Genomic DNA, 22,569 nt, shown 5'->3' with positions numbered 1-22,569 from the left:
GTCTTTCGGTAGTCGAAAGGCAGTCAGGGCGAGAGCGTGGATGTTTTTGTGGTACCTCTCGAAGTGGGGTTGTTTGAGCAGATCTGTCCTTTCGGGAAGAGATCTGGGGAAGTCCACCGTCCATTCCTGTACCTCTGTGAACCATTCTCTTGCAGGCCAATAGGGAGAGATCATCATCATCCTCATTCCTTCCGAGGACACGAACTTCCTTATTACCTCCCCCAGTATCTTGAATGGGGGAAAAGTATATGCATCTATGCCCGTCCAATTCATGAGCATGGCATTGACTGACAGGGCTCTGGGATCCTCCCCCAACGAGCAGAAGTTCTCCATCCTTCTGGAGAGGAACGTTGCAAACAGGTCTACTTGAGGCTTCCCCCAAAGAGACCATAGTCGCTGGCAGACTTCTGAATGAAGGGTCCATTCTGTTGGAAGGACCTGGTTCTTTCTGTTCAATCTGTCTGCCCTTATATTTCTCCCTCCTTGAACGAATCTCGTCAGGAGCACTATCTTTCGTTCCTCCGTCCAGACCAATAGATCCCTTGCCATCTCGTAAAGGGAGAAAGAGTGTGTCCCCCCCTGTTTTCTTATATATGCCAGAGCCGTGGTGTTGTCCGAGTTGACCTGGACCACCACGCCTCTGACTTCGTTCTCGAAATGTCTCAGGGCCAAATGAATGGCTATGAGCTCTTTCGCATTTATATGCCAGGTTTTCTGTTCTTCCGTCCAGCTGCCTGACACTTCCTTCGTCCCTAGTGTTGCTCCCCATCCCGTTTCCGAGGCGTCGGAGAACAACACTAGGTGAGGGTTCTGCAGAGGACAAGGCACCTTCCCCTCGTTCTTTCTAGAGAGGTTCTAACCACCATCGTAAGTGGTTCTTGATGCTTTCCTCTATAGGAAAGGTATCCGTCAGCTCTCCTGTCTTTCTGTTCCAACTTCTCCTTAGATGGAACTGCAAGGGTCTCATGTGAAGCCTCCCCAGAGAAACGAACTGTTCTAGCAATGAAAGGGTGCCCAGAAGACTGAGCCATTCCCTCGCTGAACTTCGTTCTTTCTCTAGGAAGGCCGAGATCTTTTCCAACCCTCTCGTAATCCTTTCTTGGATTGGATATGCTCGAAAACCCCGGGAATCCATCCGAATCCCCAGATAGACAATGTTCTGGCTGGGGATCGTTTGAGACTTCCCGAGGTTCACGAGCAATCCGAGAGATCTGACTAGCTCCAGAGTTATCTCCAAGTCCTCCAAACACTGTTGTTTTGACTGTGCTCTTATGAGCCAGTCATCCAAGTAAAGCGATATTCTCACACCCTTCAGATGTAGCCATCTTGCTGCGTTCCTCATCAACGCCGTAAACACCTGAGGAGCCGTCGAGAGGCCGAAGGACTAAGCCCTGAATTGATAAATCCTTCCCTGCACCATGAATTGAAGATATTTCCTCGATGAATGATGCAGGGGGACGTGAAAATAAGCGTCCTGAAGGTCGAGGGAGACCATCCAATCTCCTGGACGCAGAGCAGCAAGGACCGAGTTGGAAGTCTCCATGGAGAACTTTGTCTTCTCCACGAAGCGGTTCAATGCACTCACGTCCAGGACCGGCCTCCAACCTCCCGAGGCTTTCGGCACTAAAAAGAGGCGATTGTAAAAGCCCCGGGAGTGCGGATCCTGTACTTTCTCGATGGCCTCCTTCTCCAACATTTGCTGCACTAACCCTAGCAGGGCATCTCTTTTTACAGGATCTTTGTACCTCGCTGACAGCTCCCTCGGTGTCATCGTCAATGGAGGTCTGTTCTTGAAGGGGATGAGGTATCCTTTCTTGAGAACTTCTAGGGACCAAGAATCTGCTTTTCTTGAGGCCCATGCTTCTGGAAATTTCAGAAGCCTGGCCCCTACTGGTGCTTGGAGGACTGGAACCTCATTTAGGATTCTTCCTCGGGACTCTAATGGAAGATCTTCCTCTTTTTTCCCCTCCTCTCTTCCTCGGGGCTCGGCTTGAAGAGCTGCCTCGAAAGGGCTGTTGGGCAGTTCTTGGCTCCCTCTTTGTGACAGGAACGGCTGGTCTTGGCTTCTTTGCCGATTGCACCAGCAAATCTTGTGTTGCCTTCTCAGTAAGAGTGTGGGAAATATCCCTCACTAACTGAGAAGGAAACAACTGCTTAGACAGAGGGGCGTATAAAAGAGAAGCCCTCTGCACTGGAGAGACTGCCTTAGTTAAGAATAAACTATAGACAGACCTCTTCTTCAGTATTCCTGCCCCGAAAAGGGATGCCACTTCAGCCGATCCATCCTGCACCGCCTTGTCCATACAGGCGAGCACACTATGCAAGACTTCTGGTTCCAAAAACTGAGGGTCTTGCGTCTTCTTGGCCAAAGCCCCAAGGGACCAGTCTAGGAAGTTAAAAACTTCCAAGACATGGAATATTCCCTTGAGGAGATGGTCCATTTCAGACACTGTCCAGTTCGTTTTGGCCAATGGAAGAGCGTGTCTTCTTGCCGAGTCCACCAAGGTTGAGAAGTCCGCTTCAGCAGAGGAGGGAAGGTTAAGTCCCATCGATTCTCCCGTGTTGTACCAAATCCCTCTCCTCCCCGATAGTCTGGAAGGGGGACAGGTAAACACAGTCTTCCCCGCCGCCTCCTTGGTTTTAAGCCAATTTCCGAAAGACTGCAAAGCCCTCTTCATTGAGATGGTCGGTTGCATCTTCAAAAAGGCGCAAGACTTTGCAGTTTTCGTACTCGAAAATAAAGACCGAGGAGAAGGAGGGGCAGCAGGGCTCAGAGACTCTCCGAATTCTTTTAATTAGAGGGCTGTCAAGGTCTTATAGTCTGAAAGACCTGCCCCCTTATTTTCTTCCGAGTCCGAGACATCTTCTAAATCATGAGGAGTTATATTTGGAGATGAGAGCGCAACTGGAGGAGGACTCCTCTCTCGGGAAGGTGAAGGGCTCGTAGCAACACCGACTGCAACCTGACAAGGGCTACGGCCGCCTGTGCGACATCTTGAGTCCCTGCCAGGTGAAGGCCGATATTGCCCTTTGCCTTTGATTACACTAAGACCCTCCTGACAAGGGCGATGGCCACCTGTGCGACAACTCCCGTCCCTATCAGGAGAAGGCCTCGAATGTCTTTCCATCTTCGCAGAATCAGGCCCATCCTGACAGGGGCTACGGCCGCCTGTGCGACATCTAGAGACCCTGTCAGGTGAAAATTGATCCTGAGAAAATTCCCAAAGAGGAGACTCTAAGTCCGCCTCAAACTCCGATAAAGCTTCTGATTCATAGCGCCTGAAGCCTAGCTCCTGTAGTTTGGTTAAAGTCCTTGCGCCTGATTGACACTTGATGGATGTTAGGCGCTTCAGGAGTGAGGCGTCTGAAATGAGATTCAGGCGCCCGGTGCTTGGCAGGAGGCTCAGGCTCTTTACGCCTAGCATCAGGCGCGCCTCATTTCAGGAGCTTCAGGCGCCTTGCGCCTCGTTTCAGGCGCTTTACACCTCGCTTCAGGCGCCTCAGGCGCTTTGCGTCTTCTTTCAGGCGCCCCAGGCGCTTTGTGCCTCATTTCAGGCGCTTTGCGTCTCGTTTCAGGCGCCTCAGGCGCTTTGCGTCTCATTTCAGAAGTTTCAGGCGCTTTTCGTCTAGTAGGAGTTTCAGGCTCTTCTCGCCATTCATGAAAATCCTCTCGCCTTGTAGGCGCAGGAGCCTGGCGCCTGGCTGGCGCCAGACTCCTGGCAGGCGCCTCGTCCGAGCTCTCAGAGACTTCCATCGGACGGGATCTTTTTATTGGAAGGAATTTATCCTTTCTTCTATGAGGATCCTTCTTCAGAACTCCTACTAATGAAGATATTTGTTTCTGCATTTGTTCCAAAATCTTCGTAGCTGCGTCTTCTTTTTCTAATTCCGATGAAGGGGAAGGAGCTTCTGCTGAAAATACCTCCTTTCTCTTCTTTTCCGGAGGATATTCTTCCGGAAATTCTTCCGGGCTAGAGTCGAAAACTGGAGACCTCCAAGATCTCTTCGAAGGTCTCGATAATCTGTCAGAACTCCATCCTTCCTTTGAAGACGAATCAGAAGAAAAGCACTGTTTTAGGACGTCTTTCCAACGACTATCCTTGGCAGTCTGGGACGCAACTACAGAATCTACCGAGGGGACGTCTGACCGGTGGGAATTCTCTGAAACCTCCCTGCGGCTTTCGACATTCCTTCTCCTCTGGGCTTGGGAGCTTGGAAGAGGTCTAGACCTGGGAGCGAGACAGAGCCGATCAGACGCACCCTCCACTTCACTGGGAACACTTTCACTATGCTTACCTTCCAATTCCTTTAATTTACGCTCCATCTCCAAAAGTGAAGCTTTCAGACTTGCAATTTCCGATGTTGAACTTGCAGAGTTGGATAATTGAGAAGGTAAAGCTGTATGGGAGGAAACATTTGGATTAGAGATAGGCAAGCGACTACTAACTGGCTCGTTAGAGACCGACCTACTCACACTCTTGGAAGAGGCTTTTCTAGCCCTATCCCTTTCCAACTTTCTCAAATACGAATCAAGTATCTTCCATTCCTCCTCATTTAAATTCTTGCATTCTTCGCATGTATTCAATTGTGAGCATACATTCCCTCTACAATTCTTACAAGTAGTGTGAGGATCTACCGAAGCTTTCGGTAGTCTCACATAACAACTTTCATTCACACACACTCTGAACAAAAACGAAATATCAGACATTCTGAGAAAAATCCAAATCCAAAATCAAAAAGTCCACAAAAGCGTATGCCAAGCCAGAGATCCAATATGTCACCAAATAGCAGTCCAAAAGATCAACGGCGATGAAATTCGAAAGTCAAAGTCAGGAGGAACTAGCAAACGATGTTACCAGCCCCGGCGACAGAGAAAATCTGGTTCAAGAACGGTAATGGTTCCTATTCCTGCCACCCAGTGGCAGACCGGTAGATCACCTGACCTACCTGTAGTGTGTGCCGCGAAATTTGAATTTCTGTCGGGGACGACGGAGTCTATAGCTAAGTATATATCTGACAGGGAAGTTGAACGTATGAAATTTTTATTTTTAAAGGTCATATAAAAAAATGATATGGTTAAGATCGCAATAAAGTTTTGTACATACTTACCTGGCAGATATATACTTAGCTATAGACTCCGTCGTCCCGACAGAAATTCGAATTTCGCGGCACACGCTGCAGGTAGGTCAGGTGATCTACCGCCCCTGCCGCTGGTGGCAGGAATAGGAACGATTACCGTTCTAGAACCAGATTTTCTCTTCCACCTGTCTCCTGAGGGGAGGTTGGGTGGGCCATCAATCGTATATATCTGCCAGGTAAGTATGTATAAACTTTATTGTATCTTAACAATATCATTTTTGTACATGGAACTTACCCAGCAGATATATACTTAGCTGATTGACTCCCTTGGTGGTGGGAAAGAGACAACTATTTACTGAATAGACAGGTAAACAACATACGTTGTTAGGTAATAAATAAAATAAAACCTTGGTTCCTACCCTTGATCAGGAAGCCTCCATGGCTAATGCCTAGGAATCTGCTTCGCCTCAAGAGCCCCTCAGCGAGGGGATGTGACCTATGGCTAAGAGTTCTTGTGGGTCTGTCGATGGGGTCTTATCCATTTTTACTCGACAGAGCCTCTTACATGACAATATGCCTATGCCTAGTGGCATAATTAAGGAGCACAACACCGATCCGATCACCTGATCCTAACACGAGGGTTAGTGCTTAAGTTGAAAAGAGTTATCTACAAACTCCTTTCAAACAACCCAAAGAAAAAACACGACGTTAAATAAAATTTAACTCACTAGTTAAGGATCAGTATCTGTCTCCCTATCCCAGCAATGTATCCGCAAACACCGTATCAACCAAGAGAGAAGGATCCCTCGAAGGTTATCTTTGACATCCTTCGGATAATGGGAAGTCAACACAGAGTTGCATTCTCCGTATGTGACAGCTAATATGTCCTTATGACATATTGTTAGGAAAGAACAAGAATTCGGAAAAAAGCTCGCACTTCATGCGCTTTTTAATTCTCAGCTGTGTTTGAAGGAATCATCAATGCACTTATCAAGTGCTTAGGAGATCACAATGTCTCAAAGAAGGCCAGGGCGTTCTTTGATATAGATCTCTTCTGGGTGAAGCCTGGAGCCTGGCTAGCGCTTGGCAGGCGCCTAGCGCCTGTCTAGCCGCCCTCGCGCCTGGCTGGAGCCTTGCGCCTGAATGGCGCCTAGAGCTGGCTGGAGCCTCGCGCCTAGATGGTGCCCTTGCCCTGGCTGGCGCCTCGCGCCTGGCTGGTTGCCTGATTGGCTCCTCCTTCCTGGCTAGCGCTTCGCGCCTGGCTGGAGCCTTGCGTCTGGCTGGTGCCTTGCGCCTGGAAGGCACCTGGAGCCTGGCAGAAGACTTCATGATTACTGTCTATGAGTCTGCATGCCTCAAGAGTTTCAGCGAGGTAGGGACCTATGACTGACAAACCCTTCTGGATCATGTCAATGGGGGCTAGCCCGCTTACACGACAGAGCCTTCTCGGATCGTGCCAATGGGGGCTGACCCACTTACATGGCAGAGCCTTACCTGTATCATATCAATGGGGACTAGACCTCTTACATGACAGAGCTTTAGGTTTCTCTTTACTGGAAGGAGCCTTGCGTCTGGATGGATCCTCAATCCTGACTGGAGCCTAGCCTTGAAGGAGCCTGGCACCTGGATGGCGCCCCTGGCTGGTCTTCTAGGAGCCTGGCTTGGCTCCTAGAGCCTTGGCTGGGATGCCTAGAGCCTGGCTGGCTCCTAGAAGCCTGCCTGGCTCCTAGAGCCTGGCTGGCTTCCTAGAGCCTGGCTGGCTCCTTAGAGCCTGGCTTGGGCTCCTAGAGCCTGGTTGGGCTCCTAGAGCCTGGCTGGCTCCTAGAGCCTGGCTTTGGCTCCTAGAGCCTGGCTGGCTACCTACGGAGCCTGGCTGGCTCCTAGAGGCCTGGTTGGCTCCTAGAGCCTGGGCTGGCTCCTAGAGCCTGGGCTGGCTCCTAGGCAGCGGGCTGGCGCCTCGCGCCTGGCTTGGCTCCTCCACTTGCTGGAGCTTCGAGCTTGGAAGAGTCTCTAGGCTGTCTGACGATGTCCACATCGGACACTCTTATATCTGTCCGATTTGTTCGCCTCTGGCGCATTTGCGCCAGGTTGGAGGCCCGCTCCTTCTCAGTATCCGACCATGACAGAGTTCCTTGGAACTGTCCGCCTCTGGCGTTTTTCGCCTGTATTGGCATTTGGCGCTTGGCTGGCGCTACATTGTCGAGAGTCCTGAACAACCACATAGTTTATCAGGAGACTGGAGAAGGGTGGAAGAAATTCTTCCCTTTGAGCTTTTGGCCCCTGGCAAGGGGAGGTGATTTTAGTCAGCTACACCCAGTAGACGACAGGATATCTAACAACACGAGAGAGAAGAGTCTTCCTCCGGAGGAGGATCCTTCGTGAACACTTCTTTTGCTAACGAGATCTCTTCTTACATGTTGATGAGGTTCCTCGTTGCAGAATCTTCCCTATCCTTGCCCGAAGGAAGGGAAGGAGTCTGGAAGTCGAAGGAGACTCTGAGCTGAAATTGGTTGGGCGGAACCCTGATTTCTAGCTCTTATTGTATCCTCTGAATACCTTCTGAAGCATTTTGAGCCCTCATCGCATCCCACGAAGACTCTGTAGGCAAACGTTTAAACCATCTCTTCTTCTGTAGATGAAAATGTAAGTACCCTGCCTGGGCAACTAAACTTCTCTCTGAAAGCGTTGCGTCAGGAAAGAGGGATTTATTTCTTTTGCCAGACATACTATGCTGGCAAGAAAACCCATTGCCCGAGTCTCCATTGAATCTGATGCGAGATTCCAATGCACAAAAAAATTCACTTGTCTTCTTGGTCGTTTAGGGTTAAGAGAAACAAAGAATTCCTTCATAAACTTCCTCAAAGAAGTTAGATGAGGAGCAGTTCCATTTTGTCGGAACACGGAATCTGTGGCCACAAAAAAAAATCCCATTCGAAGTACATGATATCCTACTCTTGTCGTATTGCGGTATCGTATAAGAATCCCGAAGATCTTAATCCTCTGTTATCTCTATTCCCTTTGTAGAGACAGAGTATGGCCTGGACCTTTTACTGCGTTCTTTGATAGCAGATATATACATAGGTGATTCTTCCCTCTGAAAGTGAAGAAAAAACCTCGCTATGTGGTTCACAGAGGTATCGGAAGAGGACAGTTTCTCATTCCATCTAGCACGATCTGCAGCAATTCTATTGTCTTAGCCATGGACTATTGTCATTTACCTTGAAAAACCTCTCATTCATGTCCACTTCTGGTCAGTCTGCACGCGGACAGACTCAGAGTGGAGAGGTTTTATAGGTCTATTTATAATAGATTCTGATAGAATATCCAGATACTCTTGGAAAAGCCTTACGAAACATGCTGTGAGAGAACGTGACTTCTGTGAATCCAACTCTAAGGCCAAAATGAGGCATACATCCTCTCTTCCTTTGACGCCCAATTATCTTAATATCTGTTAAGAATTTATAACTAGGGGAAAAAAGGCTAAAGTTTATTCCCCTTCTTTAAATTTAAAGATGTCTTATATTGCTACCTCTCTTGGTTCGAGGAAAAAGAAGCATCTAAAGGAAGCCTGTTCGTCTTCTACCTTACAAAGAGATCTATGAAGAAGACTTTCCGCAGGTTCTCACAACTCTTTTCAATAAATGTTAGACATATTGCTAAACAGTTATTATCTTCGATCGAGAAGGTTCTCACGGACATGCAAAATCTTGCATCGAACCTCTTAAGGATCGTTACGTTCCGTGTCTGTTCCCAAATAGGTTCTCTTTTGTTAACGCGAACCGGGGCGAAAAAAAGAGATTCTCGATGCTCTTTGCGATATGAGAGAGTCGTGGAATTGGCCTAAGTGATTAAAATAAATCATTTCATCATTCCTTGTAAGCGACCCTTTTCGATTAAATGGGTAACGAAATCAGGAACGAATCTTGCCGTTACCCGAGCCTGCTGTCCGAGAGGCTACTGGACTCTTAGGTTAATAACTCGCTAAAACGATAAAATACTTGGATGTGCTTCTGGCACAATTTGCGCCAGGCTGGCGCTTCCTTCTAGTTCTTTTTAGGTTATGTGCCATAACATCTATGCCTTTATGGTACCCACATCCTTCACATGTTAATTCCGTTCTTAGTGGGAAAAAACTTTTATATACGTAGTATAGTCCATTCAGGGAAACAACTTCTGCCACTAAGAGAATGTTTCCCATCCGACTCACCCAACTTCTCTTGAGCAATATCCGAATTTAAAAAGGTTGTGTGCGTTTCTCGAAAGGATGAGAGAATTATATATATCGCGCGCTGCCGTATTAGAATCCTTTATAATACTGTCACATTGTGGTAAACAGCATTAATCTAGGAAACCTTTGTAAGGATACTAGGAATTCTGTAGTTAACCTCGGTATGTGCATAAGACTTGACCATACCGTAGTCTTAAAGTGAAATTCTCTACTACATTCATCTTCTCACTAAGCATGTACTCTAATAAGCCATTGCTTTCGTAAGCATGAGAGCATTATACAATATAGAGTTTCGCTGCGTTAGAATCCTTTAAAAATGTTACCTACGGTAAACAGCATTGAAATGTAATATCTTTCTTATTGAAAGCTTCTTAGCAAAAGGCAGACAATATTTTTATTTATGTTTGCTTAACTATCCCCTCAATCCGAGGCTAAAACCACGATTGTAGGGGAGAGACACGGTTATTCATTCCATCCCGCAGGAGAGACATATGTTACCGCCCACTCTATGACCGACACCTACATGATACTGCGTTGGTGCCTAAGCGGATAGCAGTCTCGTTAGCCGACTGGCCTTACTCTTCCAGAGTTGCCAGCTACTCCATTTAATAAAGGAATCTTATAACATTATTATCGAACTTCAGGAAGTTCTTATAATGCATATCTAAGCGAAACAAGACTTCGATAAATCTAGAAGCTAAGTAGGTGTTGTCTTAACAATCCCTTTAAGCGTAGTCCTTCCTAGGAAATTCCTGGAAGGATACTGGTAATTGAGTTGCTCAGCAAAGAAGTAACTACGGTATGTGCTTATGATTTGCCGTATCGTATTCTCATACAGCAGATACTCTACTACCTTCTTTCCCTGCCGAGGCAGATAGAGAAAGGATATTCTGGCGCCTGGATCCTTGCACCTAGCGCCTGGAATGTTCCGCGCGCTAGAAAGGAGACTCGCTCCTGGAACGTTCCGCTTGCGTGGAAGGTCCCGTGCGCCCTGACAGTTCCGAGCGCCCACTAGACCCCTTTTAGAAAGAGCCTCTTGCCCGGAAACGTTCAATGGAAGGATCGTTCTGATTGCCACTCTACTGTAAGGCTCCTTGCTCTAGCCGTCTGTTTTTTCTGGCGCAATTTGCGCCAGGCTGGCGCTTCGTCTCTTTGAAGGCGCCTTGCGCCAAGAAAATTTTCTAGAACGCGGCTCGCGTTTGGTTGTAGGAACGCGGCTCGCGCTAGTCTGTTAGCTGGAACGCGCCTCGCTGCTGGCTATAGGAACGTACCTCACGCTAGCTTGCTGGAACGCGGCTTCATGGCAGCGGCTGGCTCTTGCTCAGTGTTCTCTTAGTTTTCAGAGAACGCGCTAGATCACTCCAAACATACATTCTTCGTCTTTTCGGATGTAAGATGAAGAGACGCACTTTTTTAAAGGATGCCTTATCAATGGCTATCCTTGGCAGTCTGGGACGTTCTACAGAACCTGCCGAGGGGACGCCTGACCGGTGGGGGTTCTCCCTAACCTTTCCTGCGGCTGTCGACTTTCCTCCTCCACTGGGTCTGGAGTTTGGAAGAGGTCTAGGCCTGGAAGCGCTACGGAGCCGATCAGACGCACCCTCCACTGCACTGGGAACACTATATTCACTTCTTACCTTTTTAGAGCTCGCCTTTTTGAGCTCCAATCCATTTATCTTCAAATTTGCACATATGAATTTGTAGATTCTGTGGAGTAAGAAGGTGATGAGGATGCAACAACTACTAGAATTGTCAATACTCTAACTGCTCGTTAGTACGAGAGCTCTTAAAGCTTCTAAAGGAAGCGTATCTAGTTATATGCTTTCTGACTTCCTAAAGTAGGAAGTTAGATCTTATATTTCCTTCATCAAGTTCTAACACTTATACACGTATTAGTGAAAAAAAAAAAAAAAAAAAAAAAAATCAATATTTCCCTTATTGCAAAATATAAGTGTCTACGAAAAATTCGGTAGTTTCACGTAATATATTCTTCGAAATTTCGAAGCCAAATTCATAAAAAGTTAATAAAAGCGTATGCCAAACCAAAGACCCAGTACTTCCTGCAAAAGACAGCCCAGAAGGTCGATGGCGATGAAAAAACGAAAATCAAGTCAGGAGGTAGCAACAACGTATGTTGACACTACCGCGACAGAGAAAATCTGGTTCTAGAACGGTAATCGTTCCTATTCCTTGCCACCCAGCGGCAGGGGCGGTAGATCACCTGACCTACCTGCAGCGTGTGCCGCGAAATTCGAATTTCTGTCGGGGACGACGGAGTCTATAGCTAAGTATATATCTGCTGGGTAAGTTCCATGTACAAAAATACAATGTAATAAAAAATGACAAATTTTGAGTAATTTGCATTTTCCTAACATACACACCTGAGGTCTTTATATAAGGGATTTACTTTCAGCTTAAGTTGGAGCAGGCTGTTTACCTTGAAACATGGTGGACATTGGTAGTTGGGTACCAACAGTTGGTACGTACTCACTTTACCTTTCGGTTCAGGAAGGAAAATGAAGGGTGGCTAAAGGTGGGCCATTTATGTAAAGACCTCAGGTTTGAATGTTAGGAAAAATGAAAATTACCTAAAAAATTTGTCATTTGTCCCTAACTATATACAAACCCTCAGTCTTTACATAGGGGAGCCACATGGGCCTTCTTTCTTTCCTGGTCATGTAAGATCAAAGGAAGGAGACCCATACCTCTGATCTCTTGAACATGCATGATGTTCAACTGTCAGACTTGCTTGGATGAACCAATATTGTCGGGGACAATAAAGCTGAAAATAACCAACGGGTCTGTTCATTATCAGTCCCTCTCTCACCTGCTAGAGAGGGTGGAAGTTGCATCTAGAAATTCACAAAGAGCTAGATTATAAAAAGGAAATCAGTCATCTAGAATATCTGCATGCATGCCTGTCCAAGACATGAGAGCTGCTAATCATCCCCTAGAAGGGTATAAAAGAAGAAGTAAGAGGCAGGAGGCCAGTTTTACATACATACCATTTTGCAACTGTACTCCTTAGGTGAGATGCTACCTATCCCCAAGAGCTGGGTGATCTACATGCCTGATGAGCAGCCAAAAAAAAAGTCCAAGGTCTATGGCCAACATCCTGAAGGTAAAAAGAAGGTGAACATGGTCTGCTGTGACCTCATTCCCGTCCTTCGTATCAGTTTGACAGGTTCTTCCCAAATGCTGGGGGCAGACCAATGCCCTTGACATTATGAATTCTTGCCTGGAACGTATTTGTCCACCACATCAGCTGTGGAGTATATACATCTGTTTGATCATAAAATCAAAAGAAATGCAGCTGCTAGACACCACTTCTTGGCTGAGATGTCATCAAAAACAAGTTTTTGGCACTTAGTTTGGAGGTGAAATCCTAAGTGGTAAGCACAAAACCTTTGGGCACTTGGTTGCCTTTAGGGTCCTCAGAAGCGGAATCAGGCAGAACGACTGGAAGTCGTAAGCTCAAGAATTGAATCGTGGATGTGAAAAATGTCTCCCAGATGTCAACAGCATCCAGTTCCCAGGAGGTCGCCCATCCAAGTACTGACCAGACCCAATCTTTGCTAAACTTCGCTGATCAGATGAGAAGTGGTTTTCAATGTGGTATGGTCAATGGCTGTTATGCCGATGGTGTGTAAAGACAGAGCCAAACAGTAACAGCTTTGGTGTGTTGAGACTGAAGGAATAGCCTGACTGTCTTCCTAGATTGAACAATTCTTCCAAACGCTGAGGTGACAAGACCAATTGTCGCTAACACTGACACTAGTGACCAAACTTGTCTGTCATACATCCATCTTCCCTGGAATGTGTATGGTTGGCCACTGTGCTGAGTACGTACTTGTCATGCACTGTGCCATATGGGTGACACAGGCAGGACTACTCTTCAGGGAACGCTCCCACTTCAGAGCTTGAAGTTCCTCTTCTAATCGGAGGAGCCTTTCTTGGAGTACAATGGTCTCATCACGCTCTGATAGCTTTGTTAGCAATTCCTCCTGGCTCATATTTGCAACAGGGTCCGTGGACTCTTGGGACTCCATTTTTTTTTCTGGATTCGTCCACCTTAGTGCATATGAGATTCGAACACTTAAGGGGTCCCGGGTCTGGGCACCAAATGAAGTAACAAGATGCCGTATAGTACTGTTGCCTAGTTCCTGCAGGTTCTTCTGGTCCCAGCATACTTGTCACATTCTTCAGTTTTCAGTTTTGTGGGCACCAGCTTGAAAAGCCCAATATATTGGGTTAGATTTCAGGATTAAACTGGCCCAAGAATCCCCTAAGATTTTTGGTATGATCCTATATGGTTGTTTTGGTAAAATATGGTCTGTTACTGTGTATTAAGCCATGAAAACCAGATTGGAAAAGTAATTTATTTTCTCTCAACAAAAAAATAAATTAAAGGACTTATTTTAAAACAAGAAGAGTGTTATTGTACAAGTGAAATCCTTCTGTAAAAAATATTACTTTATTAAACAATTGAAACAAAACTCAATAAGGTTCAATAAGTAACAAAAAAGAACACTGGTGCACAATATTTAAATAACCATTACTTGCTAAAGAACGCTCATCTAGAACATTTACAATTAAATGACTCATGTTTATGACATATCAAGTTAAATGACTCAGGTTTATGACATCAAGTTAAATGACTCAGGTTTATGACATCAAGTTAAATGACTTAGGTTTATGACATATCAAGTTAGACACAAAATATTCGGTGTCCAAGTTTCAAAGTTCCAGCTCTTGAATAGGAAGCTCACCTGAATGGTAAGCTTCTACACCTGTGGGGAAGAACCAATTGACAGTTAGCAGTGGAATGAAATACTGACACACCTCACGTACAACAAAACCAAATTTTTTTTAAACAGAAAATTAACAAAATAAAAATTCAGATAACCTTTGAGTCTCACTTTCAACTCACTACAACGACATTCAGGCAGGGAGCACAACACACATCTGCATCAGACGAAGGTCGAAAGCAAATTGCAATGTTTACATCTGGGCAGGAGAGCCTTGCGCCTCCTGGACAGTAGTTAACTGCCTAACCACCTTCTTTAACAGTTCAACGGCTGTTTCCAGTTCCACTGAAAGTAATTCCTAATGTAAAGGACTGATGGTTTGTATATTGGATAGGAACAATAGTAAACTGATGATTAAGGGGGAGATTGGGGAAATACCCTTAACTCACCAACCTGCATTATCTACTATTCCTTCAGCCATAAGAAGAGAATGGGACAGCTGAGATATTTAGGTATATAAAAGGCTGACTTGTATATCTGGGAAAACACCAATTACTTTCAAAATCTGTTATTTGTTCCTACAGAAATTTAAAACATTGTCTTTTACATAGACAACTTGCTCCTTAGTAGGGAGGTTGTCCTTTGCAACTGACTTGAGTTAAATGCCACCCAGAAACATCATAATTTCAATTGCACATGCAATCAGGGAGTCCCGTAGTCCCCTACTAGTTGGTGGAAAGGTTGACGAGAGCAGTAGGGCCCGGAACCAGAGTACAGAAAGGTACTGAAGGAAAACCATTGGAGTGTAGAGTCCATAGGAGAGCGAGCATGATGCTATTTTACATATGCAACAGAGTCCATTGCAAACCATGAGCATCTAGATACAACATAATCATGTAGAAACAGATTTTCCTGGTATCCATGAGCACTGTACAGGAGACCTCTGATGTATGAACCCCGTCTGTAAGTTTACATTTACTGTCCGAGAACTGTCCACACTAAGCACAAGTCACTGATGGCTCTACCACACATGCTTCTGGAGAACAGGAGTGAGAAGCATTTCCTGTGTCCAAGTGCAAAGTGCAAGTCAACCAGGATACCAAACTCTCTTGATGCAATTTGTTTCAGTCCTACACTTGGTGGACTTAACACTCACAGGTGGGTGAACACTGCTGCCTTCCTAAACCAGGGAAATGCACTCACTCAAATGTTTTAAGATAAGCACTTTTTCTTCCTTTCCTTGCTCCTTGCCTATTTTTTACTCTCTTCTGATGTAGCAGCAGTTGTGGTCAATGCTATGAGGTTATCCCTATGGGAAGGACTGTTACTGGAGGCTCAACAGTGCTGAGCTCCTGGTGGGTGCAACAAACCATAAAGTAGAAATTGACAAGATATGATTAAACATATCAATCACTCACTTTCCTGTGCTCAGTGGCCACCTCTCAGCCATACATGGTGTGCACAGGGAGGTTCAGGGGTACAGAGGGAAGGCAAGAACTGTAAACACTCCTTGCCTTCCTCCTCTGCTGAAGCCTTCCCATCTGTTGTAGACCCTATCCCTATGAAGGATTATTAACTTATTAACAATGGGGATCTACCTTAACAGTGGTCTTGAAGGGCCACATACAATTGCTCACACCCAACTTAGCAGCCAGCAGGTGTGCAACAAGACATTGTCATTCAACAACAGCCAAATAAAAAGTGCTTGGTGATGGCAGGTGAGTGAGGGTATTTCCTCACGCACATACCCATCAACTACAAGTTAACTACCTAGTTACCAAGTTCCAATGACCAATTCCAATTCACACTCATGGACACCCCCTAGACAATGGTTTGTATTTCATTAAGAACAATTATACAAATAAAACAATGAGAAACATACATTATCTGATATTTTTCTTTTCCTGCTCTCAGAAGCATCGTTATCTTCTCCCTCTGAATCACCTTCATCTTCATCAAAACCATCTGTATCTTGTTCATCCTCTTCATCTGAGTTTTCATTGTTACTTTCAGAATCAACATCACTCTCATTTGCCTCTAAATCTCCAACAACCTGAAAAAACAGAAATAATTTAGCGCTGGTAAGTAAAATTACATTTCTTAGATGACTAGCATACTTTATTTGACCTCTCACTGATGTTTCAAGGAAGTAAGCATAAAATGATATTGTTAAGATACAATAAAGTTTGTTCATACTTACCTGGCAGATATATATATAGCTGTATTCTCTGAAGTCCGGCAGAATTTCTAAAACTTACGACACACGTAGTGGGAGATAGGTGGTTAGTACCCATTCCCGCCGCTGGGAGGCGGGTATCAGGAACCATTCCCATTTTCTATCAGATTTTCTATCTCCACTGTCTCCTGAGGGGAGGTGGGTGGGTACTTTAAATATATATATCTGACAGGAAAGTATGAACAAACTTTATTGTATCTTAACAATATCATTTTGTTCATGAAACTTACCTGTCAGATATATATATAGCTAAATCCCACCTTTGGCGGTGGGAGAGACAGAAAAGGATTTTAGGAAACATATACATGTAGATGATTGACATCTTGACTCCTTACCTGTTAGCATAGCTGACTTCGTGATTACTGTCACCCAAGCCTGCTTCTGCTTTACTAGTTACCAGCAAGGTAGTGACCTGTTTAGTTGGTGCGCTCTAGATGATCTGTCAACGGGGACGTGACCACAATGTGACTAGACCATGACCATACTTATGAGGGCAACGAAGCAAAACCACCACCTAAGCTAGCCTAACAAAATAACTCCCACATATAAAGGCTAACGGAAGGGAAGTCCGCATTCGGCGGCTGACCCTACAACCAAAAAACAATGCAAAGATTAAAAAACTCACCTACCCTTTTCTATGGGCAAGGATGAGTGCTACTTCCTGCCCCCAAAATAATGTCTGCGGCGATGTATGGCCCTAGAGAGTAACAGTTCTCGTACGCCGTTCTCACCTCCCGCAGGTAGTGCGAGGCGAACACCAAGTTACTCCGCCAAAAGGTGGCACTCAAAATGTCGTTGAGAGCCATGTTTTTCTGGAAGGCTACCGAGGTCGAAATAGCCCTCACCTCGTGGGCGTTCACCTTTAACAGCCTCAAGTCACTGTCATTGCATGATGAGTGCGCCTCCTTTATGGTGTCCCTCAAGAAGAATGCCAGAGCATTTTTAGACATAGGCATATCTGGTCTCTTGACTGAACACCATAAGTTCTCAGAAGAACCTCTACAATTCTTTGTTTTCTGCAGGTAGGTTCTTAGAGCCCTGACAGGACACAGGACTCTTTCTGGCTCTTGACCAATGATCACCATACCCTTAATCTCGAAAGACTTAGGCCAAGGGTTGGAGGGATTTTCGTTTTTCGCCAGAAACATCATCCCCAAAGAGCAGACTGCATTATGCCCTTTGAAACCAACGTGCTTACTGATCGCTTGTATTTCGCTAACTCTCTTCGCCGTCGCCAGAGCAGTTAGGAAAATAGTCTTTCTAGTTAAGTCTCGAAAAGACGCAGCGTGAAGTGGTTCAAAGCGACCCGACATCAAAAACTTAAGGACCATGTCTAAGTTCCAGGAAGGCAACTTATGGAGAGGCACCTTGGTGGTCTCAAAAGATCTCAAGAGATCGTGAAGATCTTTGTTATTCGCTAGATCCAGTCCTCTATGACGAAAGACTAGATAAAACGCTTCTGTAGCCCTTAATTGTCGGCACTGCTAACTTTAAATCTCGTCTGAGATAAAGGAGAAAGTCGGCGATCTGGCTCACAGAGGTCGTGGTAGAGGAAACGCCCTTCTTCTTACACCAGCTCCTAAAAGCTGCCCACTTCGATTGGTACACAGCGATCGATGAAGGCCTCCTTGCGGTGGCGATAGCTTTCGCCACAGGTTTTGAAAAACCTCTCGCTCTGGCCAACTTCTGGATAGTCTGAACGCAGTCAGACTCAGAGCGGAGAGGTTTTTGTGGTACCTCTCGAAGTGGGGCTGTTTGAGTAGATCTCTCCTCGACGGAGCGATCTCGGAAAGTCTACCAGGAAGGACATTACCTCTGTGAACTAGTCTGCTGCGGGCCAAAAGGGGGCGAACAACATTAACCTCGTCCCTTCTGAAGCTGCGAACTTTCTCAGCACTTCTCCCAGTATCTTGAACAGGGGAAATGCGTAGAGGTCCAGGCCCGTCCAATCCCAAAGCAGGGAGTCTATTGCCACTGCTCTTGGATCCAGAACAGGGGAGCAATAGAGAGGAAGTCTCGTTGTCCTCGATGTCACAAAAATGTCCACTAGAGGACATCCCCAAAGACTCCACAGCTCCTGGCATACCTCCTGGTGGAGGGTCCACTCCATCGGCAGCAGTTGTCCTTGCCGACTGAGGAGGTCCGCACGGACGCTCTCGACTCCGGCGATGAACCTTGTGAGGATCGTGACTTCTCTTGCTTTCGCCCATAAGAGAATCCCCTTCGCCAGAGCGAACAGGGAGCGAGAGTGCGTTCCTCCTTGCTTCTTTAAGTAGGCCAGGGCTGTGGTATTGTCCGAGTTGACCTGGACTACGCGACGGGAGACTTTGTCTTGAAAGAACTGGAGCGCCAACTGGATCGCTGCCAGCTCTTTGATGTTGATATGCCAGGCTACCTGTTCCCCTCTCCAGGTGCCTGACACTTCCTCCCCCTCTAGTGTTGCTCCCCATCCCGTGGAAGACGCGTCGGAGAACAACACTAGGTAGGGGTTCTGAAGCTCGAGGGAAATTCCCTCTGACAGCTTCAACGGATCGAGCCACCATCTTAGATGGCTTTTTACCTCTTCTGAGATAGTCAAAATCATGTTGAGGTTGTTCTTGTCTGTCCAGCTGTCCGACAGGAAGAACTGAAGAGGTCTGAGGCGCAGCCTCCCCAGGGAAACAAACTTCTCCAGCGAGGAAATGGTCCCCAGCAGACTCATCCATTCCCTCCCCGAGCATAAATCCTTCCCTAGTAAGGCTGATACTTTCTCTAAGCCTTGTTGCTGACGTTCCTGGGACGGAAAAGCTCGAAAAGCCACTGAATCCATCTGAATCCCCAGATACACGATGGACTGTGTTGGGGTCAGATGTGACTTTTCGAAGTTTACTAGTAGTCCCAGGGACGTAGCTAAGGTCAAAGTTGTTTGCAGGTCCTCCAGGCACCGGGGTTTGCGAAGAGGCTCGTATGAGCCAGTCGTCCAGATAGAGAGAGATCCTGATGTTGAGATGGAGCCACCTCGCCACATTCTTCATCAAGATGGTGAACACAAACGGGGCCGTACTCAGTCCGAAACAAAGAGCCCTAAACTGAAATACCTTCCCTTTCAGGACGAACCGACGGTACAGTACTTCATTGATTGGGGATGTATCGGGACGTGGAAATAAGCGTCCTGAAGGTCGAGTGATACCATCCAATCTCCAGGTCTTAAGGCCCCAAGAACTGACTGAGGTGTCTCCATCTTGAACCTCTGCTTCTCCACAAAGAGGTTCAGACGACTTACATCCAATACCGGCCGCCAACCTCCCGACTGTTTTGGAACCAGGAACAATCTGTTGTAAAATCCTGGTGATTCCAGGTCTAAGACCTGTTCCACTGCTCCCTTCTCAAGCATCTGCTCGAGCAGATCGAAAAGTATCCGTCGCTTCTCCTGACGATACGACGGAGACAAGTCCCTGGGAGTTGTACATAGCGGGGGCGGCTTCACGAAAGGGATCTTGTATCCTTTCTCTAGGATGTTGAGAGACCAGATGTCCGCCTCTCTCTCTCTCCAGGCTTCCACGAACAACCGTAGCCTGGCTCCTACCGGCGACTGAAGGACGGATTTCTCATTTCTTGCCCCTAGACTTAGCAGGGGCTCTTCCTCTAGGAAGGCTTCTTCCTCGGGGGGAAGATCTAGCAGATGTTCCACCACAAAAGGGCTTTTGCCTTTTAAGAGATTGACTTCCTGAAGACGTCGAAGGGCCAGCAGTACGTCGTGACGATTGTGCCAAAAGATCTTGCGTGGCCTTTTCTTGTAAACTGACAGCCAGATCCTTTACCATAGCCTGGGGGAAGAGATGGCTCGAAAAGGGAGCAAACAACAGTTCTGCCTTCTGCGAGGGAGAGACAGACTTAGCTGCAAAATTGCAAAATAGGGCTCTCTTTTTCAACACCCCTGCGCAAAAATGAGAGGCTAACTCCTCCGAGCCATCTCTGACGGCCTTGTCCATGCATGACAATACACTGGAGAGCTCCCCGAGGCTAATAGAATCTGGTTTACGAGACTGGTTGTCGAGCACGCCCAAACACCAGTCTAAGAAGTTGAAGACTTCCAAAGAACGGAAGAGGCCCTTCAAATGGTGGTCAAGCTCTGAAGTCGTCCATGACACTTTTGCCGAAGCAAGGAGTCACCTTCTAGGAGCATCCACGATGCTGGCAAAATCCCCTTGAGCCGATGCAGGAACCTTCAGGCCCACGTCTTCACCTGTTTCGTACCACATCCCTGCCTTACCGCTAAGTCTAGACGGAGGCAGGGCAAAGGTGCTCCTCCCTTGCGCTTTCCTTGACTCCATCCAAGCATTGACTTTACAGAAAGCTCTCTTGGTAGACAGGGATGTCTTCATCTTGACAAATCCGGAAGTCTTGCTGGCTTTCGAAGACGAAAATTGCGAGGGAGGAGAAGGAGGAGCAGAGGGTAGAAAGGTATCGCCGAACGAGTCACGGAGAAGGTGAGCCAGGACTTGATAATCTGACGAAGCAGGCGTAGAAGGTTGCTCTTCATCAACATCATCAGAAGAACAGCTTAACTCCCCTTCTTCCTTACCAGACTGCACCACCGAAGGAAGGGGCAAAAGACCTTTAGACCCGAGTCTCATTGCAGAACGGTGTCGAGAAGAAGAGGGCAACGCACTAGAGACAGTATCTTTCACTGCAGCAGGATCAGGAACCAAATCGACTACTGCCTGCGGTGAAAACGAACGCGGTGTTGCTCGATGCAGAGAAGCGTCAATAACAGCATTGGGAAAAGCGTCCGAGCGTCGACGAACCTCCGTGTCAGCGTCCATACGAGCGTCCCTCTGAGCGTCCAGCGAAGCGTCACGCCCCGCGTCTTGACTAGCGTCAAAACAAACGTCACGTTGGGCGTCGAAACGAGCAGTTCGATGCGCAGCAGAAAGACAAGAAGCACGCTCCTTACTGTGCAAAGCAGCTGGCACTGAAGCCTGTCCAACAGGGGCAACGTCCTCATCAACAAAAGCGTCAAGATCGCAACACCGAGCGTCCCGCAGAGAAGAGAGGGGAGCGTCCAAAGGAGCAGGAAAGCAATCCTTGCCCCGAAAGCGATTACGTTGCTCTCTCTCAAAGGGAGAACGTGCCAGAAGATGTTTACCGTCACCTCTAGAAGAACACTGGGGAGTAGAACGAAGTCTAGAGGGCGACAACCCAGGAGACGGAGAAGAACGAGGAGAAGGTGAGGGAGACTGTCTGGTCCTCTTAATCGGCAGTCTGTCATCCTTCCTACGTCGTGGAACTGCCTCCTTCTGCTTAAGCAAAGCAGCAAGCTGTTGCTGCATAGCGAGGATGATTTCTGTCTGAGAAGGCTCCTTCTTAGTAGAAGAGCGGTGCCTGTGAGAAGATGAGGGGCGAGGGGACGCCTTCTTCCTTCTCACAGGAACTGCCCTGGATCTAGAGCGACTGGGGCGCTTGAAGGCGTCATCGTCGGATGACGTCTTAGTCTTCTTCTGAGGCGGAAAAGCGACGAAGCTCTCCGGTGAAGACCGCAAATCAGACAGAACAGGCCGCGAATCCGAACGAGATTCCCACCCCTTATGAGGGGAGGACGCGTCGGAAGACGAAAAACAATCCTTAAGAAGACGTGCACGAGCACGCTCCTTAGCAGCCTGGGAAGCGTCTACAGGAACTGCTGAAGGGACGTCAGATCGGTGGGGGATCCTCGTAACCCTCCTTCGGCCTTCGACATGCCCTCTCCCTGAGTCCTGGGAGTCCGGCAAAGGTCCCAGCCTAGAGGCGCTATAGGGCCGATCTGACGCCCCCTCCACTTCACTAGGGGCACTATCACTGCACTTCACTTCACTTTGCCTATTTTCTAAGGCAAGCACTTTGGATTCTAGATTCCGTAACAAATCCAAAATAACAGAAAGGGCATTACCCTCCGCAGACACCACCTGAGGGCCCGAAGGCAACACTACGGGGTTAGGAGTTGAAAACTCTACAGGAGGGTTAGAAGGAGAAACATTACTGCCCTGTCTGCTATCCGACTTGCTCCTGGAGGAAGACCTCCTGATCCTATCACGCTCCAACTTTCGAACGTAGGATTCATACGCCTTCCATTGGGAATCAGTCAAATTTTCACACTCCATGCAGCGAAAATCATATGCACACATTTGTCCCCTGCAACTCTTGCATACTGTGTGAGGGTCCACCGAAGCCTTCGGTAGTCTCACCTTACATTCATCCTTACTACACACCCTGGCGCTAGCCAAACTAGACCCAGACATCTTATTAAAGGAAAAATCCAA

The 22,569-nt window shown here is 47.0% G+C and overlaps 1 protein-coding gene across 1 annotated transcript in view; it reads right to left on the bottom strand.

Moving 5' to 3' along the window:
* LOC135224527 (nucleolar protein 6-like) overlaps nucleotides 1-22,569 on the bottom strand; it is a 254,757-nt gene that overhangs the window by 210,932 nt on the left and 21,256 nt on the right. Inside the window, exon 2 of the mRNA XM_064263598.1 lies at nucleotides 15,938-16,108. Within this exon, the coding sequence (XP_064119668.1) occupies nucleotides 15,938-16,108 (171 nt within the window). The remainder of the gene's footprint in view (nucleotides 1-15,937; nucleotides 16,109-22,569) is intronic.

The sequence above is a fragment of the Macrobrachium nipponense genome, chromosome 12 (genome assembly GCF_015104395.2).
Source record: "Macrobrachium nipponense isolate FS-2020 chromosome 12, ASM1510439v2, whole genome shotgun sequence".
NCBI lineage: Eukaryota > Metazoa > Arthropoda > Malacostraca > Decapoda > Palaemonidae > Macrobrachium > Macrobrachium nipponense.
The sequence above is the reverse complement of the archived record's forward strand: the minus strand, read 5'-3'. Positions and strand labels throughout refer to the sequence as shown.